Raw genomic sequence first — 14801 nt, forward strand, 5'->3', positions numbered from 1 at the left:
TTTCAATTTCTACCCTAACAGTCATTTAGAGAAGTGATTAGAAAAAAAATTTAAGTGAATAGATGTCAAAGCTCCTTATTGCTTAATTTCTAACTTTATTAGATTTTTCTTAAGGAATGGTGGCTTTCTAGATTTGGGAGTATTTGGGGGATTTTCTGGGAAACTTTAAAAGCTTAGTCATGGCCAATTGTAGTTGCATCAATATTTTAACATATATATATATATAATTTTTTTTTTTTAAGTAGGCTCCACGCCCAGTGTGGAGCCCAACATGAGGCTTGAACTCATGACTCTGAGATCAAGACCTGAGCTGAAATCAAGAGTCAGACACTTAACCAACTGAGTCACCCGGTCACCCCAAGAATATTTTCATAAACTAGGTACAACACTTTTTAACTGTCTATATAATCACACTGAGTCATTGTTATTTAAATCTTCTATTCCTTGTATTTGTTTTTTGGTTCACTTGATGTGTTCATTTCAATGGAAATAAAAAGGAAAATTTGACAAACCCATTAACTATATTATAGACTTTAGCAGTTTGCTTTATAGGTTTCAAATTGATATGGATTTATAATTCACATTATTTTTTGGGTTACATATTTTATCTCTAGAAAAGACCTTTATCCTGTTGAATGGTTTTCACCTTGAATTAAATTCCGTCTCATACTAATAGTGATATTAATTAATCTGCCTCTTTTGTTAGCATTTATGGTTATATTTTCCATGCTTTTATTTTCAACTCTTGTTTTGTGGCATCTCTTACAGTAGTATATAGCTAGACTTTCATCTTTTTATGTGATCCAAGAGCATTTCTTTTAATAAGGAAATTTGGTCTATATACCTTTTCTGTGATTGCTGACTTGTTTTTAAGAAAACTTCCACCCTCTTTTCTGCCTTCTGTTGTAATGATCAAATTTTCATTGTATTCATTGTATTTCACTGTTGTATTTTTTCTCCTAAAGTTTTTATGTTATATAGCTTATATATATCCTGTTATATATCCTATAATCCTGTTATATATCCTTTTTTATGTTACACATCCTGTATCCTATCCTATTTGTACATATAGTTAAACACATAAAACACATGTCACTTAGTCTTCTATCAATATGCAGAATTCACAAGCCTTTCCTCATGCAAAGAAAAAAGTACTTATGTTACTTCCTATCTCCCTCTCTTCCTTGTGCCTTTTCTAGCACTAAAATCCTCTATGATATTAATTTGATCATGCCGATTCTTAATTTAAAAACAAAAGATAAAAATCCATCATATACTTGACTATAAATATCACTATCTTCTTTGTTCACAATTATTCTGATATCTTCTCTCTTCCTTTTTCTTGGATTCATTATTTGTTTGACCGGAGTTCATTTTGTGGTAATTTTTTTCAGTAAGGATCTTACTCAGTGATAAAGTTGGCTCCCCAGGTAGCTTGTCTCCAGGATGCGGGGGGGGGGGGGGGGGAGGCACATATGCCCCCAGGTACAGTATATTTGCCAGAAGCACTTTCTGGGCCCCACAGCCTTAATAAATCTCACCTGTCAGAAAGAAGTTCGAGGCTGTATTCTTGGGAACCAAGGCCAGAATCAGCTAGTCCCTCTCTTCTTCCTATGCTGTCCTTATTTGCAATGACTTTAGATTTTGTTTAGTTTCTCCCTCCAAGCACAATACTAGATGTCTTACTTGGATTCTATTGATTAATCTTCTTTTGAATTAGCAACTTTTACTAGTCCCACCCCATGCTCTCCATAAGGAAAGAGAGGCTCAAGGAGTTAAATAATGCTCAGCTAGTGAGCAGATGGGTTATAGTTTGAGCCCAAGTAGTCTGACCCCAGATCTGCCCTCATAAGAAGGAAACACTTGACAGTGTCCCAGCGTCCAACGATAAGATAATTAAGTGAAACTAGTTTAGAAATAAGACACTAGTCAACTTTCATCTTTTACCAATTATTAATTACATATTGAGAAGGCTAGAAGCTGTCCCTGACATCCAGGAGCTGGCCTGGCACTCGAACTAGGCCTTGGTGTTCTGTTGGAAGCAGTTTCACCTAGTATCAACATCAAAAGAGGTCACTCTGTGACTGATGATCCTGACAAAAAAGACACCATTCATTAACGTGTCTGAGCAAAGATACGAGAACCTCCTCTAAACCAAAGCGACCAAATACCCCCAATCCCTAGTTAATTTGTGTGACTGCTACTTCTTTATTAATTAAATTACCATTACAATTAATCACTCAAGTCTTCGCTCCTTTTAGATAAGATTAAGATACCTATCACAATCACGCCTTTCTCCTGATAACATTCAACTCAGAACAAAGGCCTGCTTCCTCAAAGCCTCCTCCAGTTACCCTGACACAGGTCCTAGCATGGTCTGAGATCTTCTTACCAACGTGGCCCACAGTTCCCCCACAGTGTGGCTAAGGAGTTTGGAATTCATCCAATAAGAAATGGGAAATAAGTGGCGCTCTTAGAATAGGGTAGAGACATGATTAAAGTTGTGCTTTAGAGAATGAAGTAAGGCAACCAAAAGAAAAAGACAGTGGGCAAAGATGGTAATGAAGCCATTCCAGTGGTCCAGGGGACGACAAGGACATAGCCGCCATAATGCAGGTGGCATGTGATAAATACCTATATGAAGGTGGTGGCAGCGGGAATGAAAAGGAGTTAACGTGTACCAGGACATCTGCAGGAAGAATCAATGGTGGGTAGAGATTTTGATATGGTCTTAACCACCAGCATGATTTAACATTCACTAGGCAGGGATTCTGTCAGATCAGATGTCCCATGAAATATTCAGTCTTATTCTGAATAAAATAGAGAGGGGATTTTTGTATCTATAAGTTCACTTCATTAGCATAAGATAGAAAGTTATGAATAGGATGACTTTGGATTCACCTTACTTGGATTATAAAATGTGAAGTTGGATTTAAGCCTACCATATGGATAAGGGATCGATTTAGCCCTTAAGTGTCTTTTGGAAGCTCCCATGAAGGGCATTAGAAGTTTTGTGAGCATATTAGAAGGCAAACTTGGGGCCGAAGTGTGCATATTCAGCAGACCTGCCTGGATCCTTCACTCTAGGAAACTAAAATAGATGATGATGTGCCTCCTAGGAACTAATACAATTACTCAAATGGAAATAAAAGAGATGCATGGTTCTGATGGTAGAAATGAAGTAAACTTTCCAACATTACAACCGACAGGCTGCGCTCAAGGTGGAGCTTGGCACTTTAGGAACAGGAAGGTCCAGTTTTGGAATGAACTTGGTTCCAAGAGTTTTTTCAACTGCAGTTTTAAGAACTGAGGCCCTTCTCCCCTAGAAATAACAGAAGCAGTATCTAGGAATAGAGTACCGCCCAGAGAGGTCACAAAAGCCGCTACTAAGTTTAACTGTGGTGCTAACCCAGTGTTGGACCTGGAAGAGGATCACATTCATATATGATGAAAATCAGAAGAAGCAGACATACTTCTTCAGTTTTTCTTTCACCTACTCTAGGCAAAATTTAGATCTTGGTTGGAAGAAATGCATCTGTTTACTCCCATCCTACGGGAGCCCCCACCACTGATTAAATAGGCTGAAAATTCAAACCTATCTCTACATCTATCCAAAAGACATTATTAGAAAGATGACTGCAACCCTCAAAATAAGCTACCCTTCAAAATTCTAAACGCTGAGATTTTACTCAAGTGTTTTACATCACCTATATCCCAACATTCCCTCTTTGATATATTTTTTTAAAAGCACAGCCAAAGGTTTAGTAACTATTACTTCAAATGCTCAAATCCACTAGTAAAATTGATTAATAGAAAACGCCATCCTGAAAAGTGCCACATTTGACTTTTTATAAGTAAGTAATTACAGAAAGTAAAAATAATGGTGAAAACTACACCAGGGTTAGACGCCTATTTCTACCCTCTGGTTTCACGCTCAAGAATCCTAGAACTAATTCTAAATTGTGAAATGAATCTGTCCCCAGCCAGAGTAGCAGACTTAATGCACCATTAATCTGGTCTGCTCTCAGCTGCCAATTGAAATAGTCACAGTCATTCGATTTTTAAGGAAAAGACAGTACTGCAGAAGTACATTCCAGAGGTCTTTCCATAAAAGCCATCCTGTGTGCTCCATCTGCACATGCAATCTGCTTGTGTATTTCCAGCCAGCTTGCATGGGCAGATTAATGCGTACAATTAGAAAGCAACCTCACAGGCATTCAATAAACTGCCTTCATTATTACACTCAGGAGAGTCCCTTTGGATGTCAATAAAAGCCTAGTTTTCTGCCTGTTAGCTAAATAATTGACAACACTAAAAATAATCAGAAGCAAATGAACGAAGTCAGGAATAAGGTGTTAAGAAAGAGCACATTAAGATTCTCATGGTGGTGCCCCAGGATGCTATCATGAGCTTTTTCTCCAGCAGCTTGGATTTACAGTCTGCTCAAGTCCATGGATTCACTTCTATACAAAAAAAAAAAAAAAAAAAAGAAAAACAAAAACAAAAACAAAAAGAAAGAAAGAAAAGAAAAGAAAAAAAAACCACCACCATTCTGGTCTGCTATTTGAACCACATATCACAGTATGCTGAAACTAGCAAGGACATGAGGTATTGACTACTTTGAAAGAATTTCTTACTTGTGTTTCTATTTTGTGTTGCTTGGTTTGACAGCTTCAGGAGAATCTAATTCTTTTGGCGGGGGAGAGGGTGTTGGAGAATGGGGAATAGCCTGGTTGGTCCGGTGAAGACTTTGTGCTATTAGAATTCTAACAGCTCCCCTAGACAATTTTTAAACCATAAACCGATTATAAGAAGGTATGGTAGGGGCTTATTATACAGAGGATCCATGTTTTCCAAGAAGTTCCTTTCATATTTCTAGCTATATAATGATCATTCAGTTCATGAGCTATTAGTCTTTTAATTTCAAAAGTAGTTCAAAACAAAATACTCTTTAAAAAAAACACATATATTTTTTATGTTTCTCAATAGGCTTTAAAAATCAGTTTGAGATACTTCTCATTTTTAGTCAACTCCTTTTTCCTGGTTAACTGGGACTTTCATGATAAGCAGAAGAAAGAGCAAGAGTGAAATGTGCGTGTAATTGAATTCAGCTCCACCAATGGTAGAGGAGGTGGTTGAGGGTAAAACTTCTTTTTTCCCTTCAGAGAAAAAGGGTGATTGATCTCTGGTATTCAGTAAAACACAACTCAAAAAGCTGGAGATTATGAAAGAAAGGCGGTTAGGTGACATAACCTCCCATTTCCTTTAGATTCTGAGAATTTCTCATCCTTCACCTTACCATGTTTAAAACTCTTCAGAGAATGGGCTTGTTCAAATTCCTAGTCCTGTACCTAAGACCCCTCATTGGTAAGCAGCTCTTCCCTTTTCCAGCGAAACTAGGATAACACAGAATACATACATTGGTCTTTATTGTCTCTCTAGCCTACAACTGCCCCCATGGCATCCCCTTGTCTCCTTCAACTCCTCTGGCTGGCCTAGAAATACTCTCATTCATCCTCTACCAATGAATGGAAAGGCAATAATATATTAACAACCTTGATCTACTGCCTTCCTCCTGCCATCTCTAAGACAGTTTCTCCTGGTGTTTAGATTCCCACCAGCTCCCTCGCCCCCATGCCGGTCTTAGAAGAACAGCAGGGACTCAAATGAGGGCACTGCCTATTTTAACTTAAAAAAGATAACGTCGCTCATTGGCACTTCTACCCCACCCATTCCATCTCCCATTTTTTCTGGCCTGGGTAGCAGAGGCCAAGCCACCTCACTTGCTAAAAGGCAAAGTAAAGCATTGAGAAACTTGCTCCCACTCCTCCCTGGGAGACTTAAAGCAAGAAACTTAAAGCTTAGGATAGAGGCAGGATAATTGCAGTGGAATGAGAAAACTGGAGGACATAACATACTTTAGGGTGTCACATATGCTCACCCCAACATTAGAATAATCTTAAATTCTGAAAATGAGGTACAACAATGGGAAGAGAGAACAGGAGGCAGTCAGATAACAATCCATCCAAAAGTGGAGACCAATTGCCAGTTCTGGGTGGGACCAGAATAATCTCTACATAATAGTTACTACAAAATAGAAGTCGTCTGATCCATGCAACAAGGACCTCTGTACAAAGTTTCATTTCTGTCTCCATAAAATAAAGACACTTATATGCCATTTATGTAAAATATTTTATTTAATCATTACAAATGACCTAGGGGAGAGATACTGTCATCCCTATTAAAAAAAAAAAATGAGGTTTAGTACTTTGTCCAAGGTTACAGCTGGGGAATGGAGCTAGGACTTTGAATCCAGATCTGCTTGGTTTTAATTCTACCACATTTGGAATTAACATAGGTTTATTTCTAGGTTATATATAATATATTTATTCCTAAGTTATAATATAATAAAAAATATGGGTTTTGGCTTTTTCTATTCTTTTAAGCATTTTGCAGGTAATCTAGCTAATGTTAGGATAGGAGCTTATCTTTAAAACCTGTGTAACAGGGTAGATTACCTACATTATATAGTACATAGTAGTTGCCCTATACATATTAGCTGCTGATATTCACAAGTCCTACTAAAAAAAGTACCTTGGTGTTTGACCACCAATTGGGAATTTTGCCAATAACTGCTAATTTTTTTCTCAATTTTTATCTACAAAAATACAACTGTGACTAGTCCTCAGTCCATTAGATAAACCCCTAGTTAGTTTCGATTCTCCTTGGCTACTTCTTTTCAAATATCATCTTTGTTATATCAGTATTTTGAAAGTTGACATTATCAGAAGTACCTCAGATCACCAAAGAATCAGCCCTCCTAGTTATTTAGAATGGGGAATTTCTCAAACTTAGCAGTATTATTTCAAATCGATTGACTACTAAAGAATACTCTGTGAACCTCAGAACCTCACTTACATAATGACAGAGTTTAATTACATAATTAATATAACAGCCAATAATCCAATATCAGAGGTCTTAAACAGTTACCATCACCTAGAATTTAAAAGCAGAATGAGCAATATGCCTATAAAGGTATAAAGTTCTGAAGATACAAACTTACTATTGCTGGTGCTCTCTAAATGCTTCTCTTCTGAGGTTTTCCTGAAGTCTTTTTTTCTCCTCTAGTTTATTGCTCTGAAATTGCAAATATCAAAATGCCACCTGTTAGGGAAGCTTTAAGCAGAATCATGGTGTTAAAGTTACCCAAGGTCCAGAATCCTAAGGTTCAAGTGGCCCCAGTAGCCCAAGGTGGTACCTACCAGGGCTTCCAAGATGTGCCCTCTCAAGCCATGGGCACTGTTTACTGAAAGCCAGGAGCCACAGATTCCTGCCATGGTTCCTCTCTCCCAACTGGATAGGTATAATCACAGAATTGTATTCACATTTTTATTTTATAGTTCAAATGATGGCAACATTTATATTTTAAGAAGTGTTTTCAAGATGGTTTGAGGGAAACATGAAATGTGCACACCAAGTATGTTAAATGAAAATTATAAGAAATTATAAGAAATGGTTAAGTAGTTCATAAAAATTTATACACACACACACACACACACACACACACACACACATATATACCCACATTTGACTCAAAGCATTCAGAAAAAGATTTTCAATAAGCCGACTCAACTCCCTCCTGACTTAGAATCAGATACTTAAAGCTGTTGAGAGATCGAACAGCAAATGTCATAGAAAACGGAATGGAAAGAGTTCTTTTTTTAATTAGCTGTTTGGTGAATCTAGAAACAAAGGACTTCATATTTGATATTACTGTCACCAAGGCTCTGGCATATTTTAATTCAACTTAAATAACCCTGGAGCTTTTTGTTCACTATGAAGTAACTGTCATTTTTTTTTTAACTTGCCTATGAAAAACAAGTGAAATTCCTAGAAAACAAGTTTAAAGTGGAGTTGAAACAAGTTCTACAACACAGGGGAGACTTGAAATTTTAAATGAATCCAAGGGAGACAGCAAGCAGCTGGGTTTGCTTTAATAAAAAGAATTGGATTTGCCTAGCAGGAAGACCTGTGAAAAGGGAGTAATGGAAATCATCACTTCTAAACCCTGACATAAGTTTGGCACCATCTTTCAAAGAAGGGGAAAAACTGTTCATGTTGTTCATTTCCATGAAAGTCTTCATGCACACAGAACCACTTACTAGTCCCATTCTGAAAAATAAAATGGAGGTTTCAGTTTCAGAATAAAACAGGAAATTTACTACAAAAGGAATCAATTACAATACAAAGCAATTGGATTATTAATGAAACCAGTTCTAGGAAGCAAACTAATAGAGAATTGTGAACCAAATCAACAGGCTCTCAACCTAGAAAAAAAATCCTGATACATGAGACCAAAATGATCAATTGTGATGAGCCCCTACATTTCTGGGAAAAAGTAGGGAGCAGTAAAAGACAGCAAGCAAGCAGTAGGGATTCATTAAACCACTATTAGGAATGGTACTTTGACAATAGTGAGAAAACCACACAAGCATCTGGAGACCAGGGCTGGGTTCCTTTAGCAAGGTCAAAAATTGGAAACCATTTTGATCTCTTCACTAATAGATTATGATTGAATTCAACTCATGAAAACAGTTACTCAGTAGCTAAATTCTGTCCAAAAAGGTCTGTTTATCCCTCAGAAGTTGATGGAGAAGTATTCTGCAAAATACCAGAGTACTTAAGAAAATCTATTCAATACCTATCAATGTCGGAGCTGTTTATTATACTAATCTGAATACTTACGTTTAGTCATACTATTTATTTCTTTCCATTTAACAGAGAATTAAGGAGTCATCCAACCATACATTGTATACACACACACACACACACACACACACACACACACACACACACTCAAATGCAAAATGTAAAATGTCTAGGGACACCTGGGTGGCTTAGTTGGTTAAGCATTCAACTCTTGGTTTCGGCTTAGGTCATGATCTCAGGGTCATGAGACTGAGCCCCACATGGGGCTCCATGCTGGGTGTGGAATCTATTTGAGATTGTCTTTCTCCCTCTGCCTGTCCCCACCCTGCTCACACATGCACACACACTCTAATTAATTAATTAAAATATCTAGGAGCATGGGGTCTAAAAGAAAAAATTGTGTAATCAGCTCCAGATCCACCATCACTGAGTAACCATAAGCAAATCATTTAGTATTATTGAATCTCATTTGTTCAAACATTTATCAAATGCCTATTATATGCTTGGTACTATGTTAGATGCTGAGAATACAGATATGAACAGAGCAGTGCCTCCTCTGGAAAATTTCAGAGGCTAGTTGGGAACACAGACAACAAAGCAATGATGGCATATAAAACATATTTTATATGTTGGGGGATAGAGGCTTGCAAATTATACAAACAGAGAAAAAGCACAGAAGTAGGTCATCGGGAAATGCTTTCAAAATTTCCGCAAACGTTAATTTGGTGTCTACTAAGTGGCAGACCCCATCCTGGGCACAAGATTCACAGTCAGAATGTTAAGGTTGAGGAAATGGGAAGGGGTGGTTAAAGATGAATTTATATGCCAAGTAAAGGAGTTTGGACTTCATTAAAGGCAATGATGAGCCATTATGTTATTTTAAGCAGGACAGTAAGCAGCTCACTCTGAACGCAAGGTGGAGAATAAACTGCAGAATATAAAACAAATGGAGTAGTTCTCACAATAACCCAGGCCATAAATTACGAGTCTCAAATTAAGGCAATGGGGACAGAGAAGGATGGGCAAACTCTAGAAAAATGCAGGGAACAGAAATAACAGGAGAGAGGAAAAAAGAAATACTAGGAGGTAGACTGTATCAATGAAGGGTGAGTAAGGCAAGGGGGAATAGTACAGGAGGATGGCCATTAAAAGCATCAGAATGAATAGAAGTTTAGTTTTGAACCTACTGCATTTTAGATCTACTTGTGGTATATCTAGAGAGAAATATCAAGCATTCAGTAGAATTTGTGGTTCTGGGATTCGGGAATATGGGCTAGAGACACAGATTTCAGAAATCACCAGCATAAGCTGTGACTAACCCTTAAATGTGGAAATGTGAGGACTTTCACCTAAGACTATGGTTGGATAGGTACAGGGATGAGAGAAGACCAACAGATAGGACCTGGATAGAACATCGATAGTAGAAGAACATGTGGGGTGGGAGGAGGATCTGGAAATCCAGAGGGGTGGAATTTGAAGGACAGAATACTTAATAGTTACAACATTACAAAGAGTTTAAATAAATTAGAAATTAGAGTATCCATTAGGTTTTTTAAATTAAGAGCACCTTTGGTGCTCTTAGCTAGATCAGTACCAGCGGAGTACTAGAGATAGAGGTCAAACTCAGCTCAAAAAAGAACAAATAGAGGTGAGAACTCAAAGAAGGCAGGTCCCTAAGCCAGATGCACTCAGCATCACCTAAGGGACATTTTTAAAAAGTAGAGATTCTTTGTTTCAGGTGATTGCTAGAAGTCGGTCCACAGACTGGCATTTGGGAACCAAACGTGGTGGAGAGGCTTTTGAGCAGCTGAGCCATGACACTTGGCAGGAAGGAGTTGAAAGCAAACCAGAACAGAGAAAGACATTTTGCTTTTAAGAGAACTGAGTAGGATTATGTCCCAAGAGACAGAGGAGGTGGGGGTGGGGGGACAGGAAAGTAACAAGAAAAAAGGGGGCTTAATTGATGGAGCAGGAAGGTTCCTGGGGAGATGGGAGGGAACATGAGATAATAAACACAGGTAGAAGAATCCATCGTCTAACAATGAAGAAAAGCACTTTCTTATTCCTCCTGAGATGGGGTGGGGGTAGAAAGAGCAAAGGAAGAGTACAGAAACAGAAAAATGAAGCTGATGGACTTATGGCCTGATGGACTTTATTTCCCAGAAGGTGAGAGAGGAGATTATGAACTGAAAATGAAAGAAGAGGATAAGAAGAAAGTGAGGGAAGGAAGATCTTGGTAATTAGAAGTGGGCCAGGCCTGCAAAGTGAAGTGCCATACGGTAGGCATTGCTAGAGACCCTGCTGAGAGGGAAGCCCACAAATCTGGTGAGGCAAAATAAGATAACCCACAAAAGCATGTGTATTTGCTTTCTCCAGCCTCATTCATGGGCGTTTAGTAAAAATGAAATGAATCCATTTGTAAAATAATTCTTTGCTTCCACACACCAGTTTGATACAACAAAGTCAAGTGAGATAGTATTAAAGCACTTCTCTACATCTATAATTAATTAGGTGAGGGTACCGCAAGTCAGTGTTTACTACGTGCTAGGCATTGTACTAAGGGCTTTGCACATATTGTATCCTTTAAGGCTTCCATTCCATTGTATTATTATTAAACCCATTTTACAGATAAGGAAATGGACATTTTTCCTAGTTTATAAAAATAATATTGCAGTAAGTACCTCAATGTGGTTTTACACTGTAATCTGTCTTAAATTGTTAGCCCCTGGAGCACCTGGGCGGCTGAGTCCTTAAGCGTCTGCCTTTGGCTCAGGGCGTGATCCCAGAGTCCTGGGATTGAGCCCCATATCAGGCTCCTCCACTGGGAGCCTGCTTCTTCCTCTCCCACTGCTCCTGCCTGTGTTCCCTCTCTCACCGGCTGTCTCTCTCTCTGTTAAATAAATAAATAGAATCTTTTAAAAAATAATAAATAAATAAATAAATAAATAAATAAATAAATAAATAAATAAAATAAATTGTTAGCCCCTGCTACTACTTGCTTCCTAGAAATAAGTAACAAATGTGATTCCTTCAAAAATATGTATATGTATGCATCTCTGAATCTAACATGCATACCTTATTTTCTATTGGTTAGTTCCTACTTCCCTTTATAGCATTAAAACTAACAGGGGCACCTGGGTGGCTCAGTCGGTTAAGCATCTGCCTTCAGCTCAGCTCATGATCTCAGGGTCCTGGGATTGAGCCCCACATTGGGCTCCTTGCTCAGCGGGAGCCTGCTTCTCCCTCTGCCTGCCTCTTCCCCTGCTTGTGCTTGCTCTCTCTCTCTCTCTCGCTATTTCTCTCTCTAATAAATAAATAAAATCTTAAAAAGAAAAGGCTTTAAAACTAACAATGCTCCTCAGTGTCTGCATAAAACACCCTGACCTCCAGTGCTCCAAATAACTATCAGCTTTGTGACTTTATAGTTTACTAGAAAGAAGAAGGAAAGTCATCGGATGCCACCCAGATATCTGACTGGTTTCCTGCCCTTTCTAAGGTTATGAGACCCCAAAAGGTTCTGAGTATTAGATGAAAGTATTTATAAACTGTATACCACTGTATAATATTATTTCAAACATAAGTAGATCAAAGGCAGAATAAGAGGAATCCAGGAGGTAGGAAGGGTCTTTAACATGGAATCAGAAGATTTTCAGGTTTCAAGTGTGTGGCTGTTATGAAAGTCTGGGGGAAAAAAAATCGAATTATTACCTAATCCATCAATGTGATTATGAGGGGAAATCCTGGTAGAGGTTTACTCCCCAGCACAAAATTCAGGTAAAAGGCTTTTTGTGAGAATTTATGAAAACCTGTGTAGTTATCCTGCAAGATCCAGTCGGCAAAGTACGTGTACCCTGTATGCTGCCTTTGTTTAACGACTTTGTTTCACTCTGATGTTCTAATATTTTAGTGGTGTTTTCTGTTTTTGTAGATTTCCAGAAAGAGAAGCTAATACATTATCATAAAACCACACGAGTTGTATTTGTTTCCTCTTGTTGCTGTAACAAATCACCAAAACTTAGTGGCTTCAAACAATGCAAATTTACTCTGATAATCTTACAGCTCTGGAGGCTGAAAATCCAAGACGGTCTCACTGGGTTAAAGTCAAGGTGTCAGCAGGACTAGTTTTCTTTGGAGCCCAGGGGAGAATCTTCCTTCTTGTCTTTTCTAGCTTCTAGAGGCCACCTACATTCCTTGGCTCATGGCCCCTTCCCCCATCTTAAAGCCAGCAGTGGCAGGCCGGATCTTTCTCCCGCTGCCATCAGTGCTCCATCTCCCGCCTGCCTCTTTCAGTCTGATTACATTGGAGCCACCTGGATAACACAGGGGTCTCTATTTGAAGGCAAGTTGATTAGCAACATTAATTTCACCTGAAAATGTAACCCCCCCCCCACCTTTGCCATGTAACATAATACATTCCTAGGTTCTGGGGATTAGAATGTGGAGGGGCAGGGGAGGGGGCCTTACTCTGCCTACTGCATGGGTTATAATCTAGTTTTATATCAATGAGCATCAGACATATAATATGCCAGATACTTCACGAAATCTTTGCCCTTCTTAGCCCTCAGAGGCTTGGCTTTGGAATGGGTGTGGTAGGGAAGGTGAGGGAGGCCCTCTTTCACTTAGGGCTAAACAAGCAGTGTGCTGATAAACTTAGCCACCAGCCCTAGCAAAGAGGAGGAGCGGAAGGTTGACTTGTAGCATTTACTGATTTCTGTGGTGAAAATACTTCCGCCATGGTCGGTTTCAAGTTACCAAGATGAAGTCCAGGAGGCTCTAGTACACACCAAGGGATAAACACATAACCTCAACATATCCTAGTACAGAAAATAAAAGTTTGTTTGGAATATCCAAGTGCCCTTTCCAAATTTCCCCTTCCTGAACCCACTGACATGACCAGATGCTAAAGAGCTGGCTGCCTTTCACACCCCTGTGCTTATTAAAAATCAAAGACCACTCACATGTGCTAGCAGGGAATACAGTTCACTCTCCCCTCACTCACACACAGGTGGTGACCAATTAGAGACCCCGTGTTCCATGGTGACCCCTCCTGGGAGAGGGAAAACTGAAGGGCAAGAGGGGTTAAGACCAGAGGCCAAGCTAGGGAGTCTCAGGTGGCAACAGGCTGCTTGGTTTCTACTTGACTCAGAGTTTCTGGACAGTAGCCATTTGCCTGGGGAGAAGGGTGGTATTTTGCAAGCTGCTGTCCATATGCATGTTTGTTGTGCATTTTAAAGAATCAATGCTCCATAAGCACTGCCATTATTGCTTCCCTTGGCCATTTCCATACTGGCAATGTGAAGTATGCCATCCCTAGATGGCTAATGTCCATTTTTCTTTTATCTGACATAAGATACTAAATAGGCTCACATTTAGTAGGAAAAGCCACAGATTTATGTCCAACAGGAAGAGCTAGGTCCTGGTGGCAGCGCAGGGCAATTAACCAGAGAAATCAAATCTGTGGAAGGACCGGGGTAGGCTGCTCCTTATCTTGTTAGGTAGCTTACTTTAATGCTCCTCAACTTTTCTACGCACAAGAATCAACTGGGGAGCTTATTAAAATGCAGGTTCTGGTTCAAAAGGTCTCAGGTGGGGTCTCAAGATTCTGCATCTCTAACACGTGATGCCAATGCTGCTGGTTCAAGGACCACGTTTTGAATGGGAAGGATCAACATATCAATGTTCTCTCCCCATCTTTCACTTTTGGACAAAGTTATACCAATAATCATTACCGTTATCACATTAGAAAAGCCAACCCAGTTAAGATTTCTGTAGTTAATGATTGCGATACATCTAGTGTTACAGTACAACTTGGAAAGAGGAAAATGTTGCTTTTACTCAATGTGAAAGAAAGCCACTTCAGCCACCAACATTTCTGAATAGTGTACATTATCTGACCCTGGGAAGAAATGAGCTATAAATAACCCACAAGCCAGCCAATTATGGGTATTAAATGACCACTAATACACAGCTTTAGAAGAAGTTGCAACACAGTAATTCTTCAGGACCTGCAAGCCTCTTAATTCAATTCCTGGTGATGACTGGATGATTTTCTTAGTTCCACCTGAAATGTAAATGGCACACCTCCTCTACAA

The 14801-nt window shown here is 39.0% G+C and overlaps 1 protein-coding gene across 2 annotated transcripts in view; it reads right to left on the reverse strand.

Moving 5' to 3' along the window:
- The window catches only part of EPSTI1 (epithelial stromal interaction 1), an 83026-nt gene that overhangs the window by 44529 nt on the left and 23696 nt on the right, over positions 1–14801 (reverse strand). For both annotated transcript variants that reach the window (XM_045811027.2, XM_045811028.2), the window contains exon 6: positions 7064–7137. In XM_045811027.2, coding sequence (XP_045666983.2) covers positions 7064–7137 — 74 coding nt within the window. The remainder of the gene's footprint in view (positions 1–7063; positions 7138–14801) is intronic.

The sequence above is a fragment of the Ursus americanus genome, chromosome 10 (assembly GCF_024610735.1).
Source record: "Ursus americanus isolate L20-20 chromosome 10, mUrsAme1.1.p, whole genome shotgun sequence".
NCBI classification, from domain to species: domain Eukaryota; kingdom Metazoa; phylum Chordata; class Mammalia; order Carnivora; family Ursidae; genus Ursus; species Ursus americanus.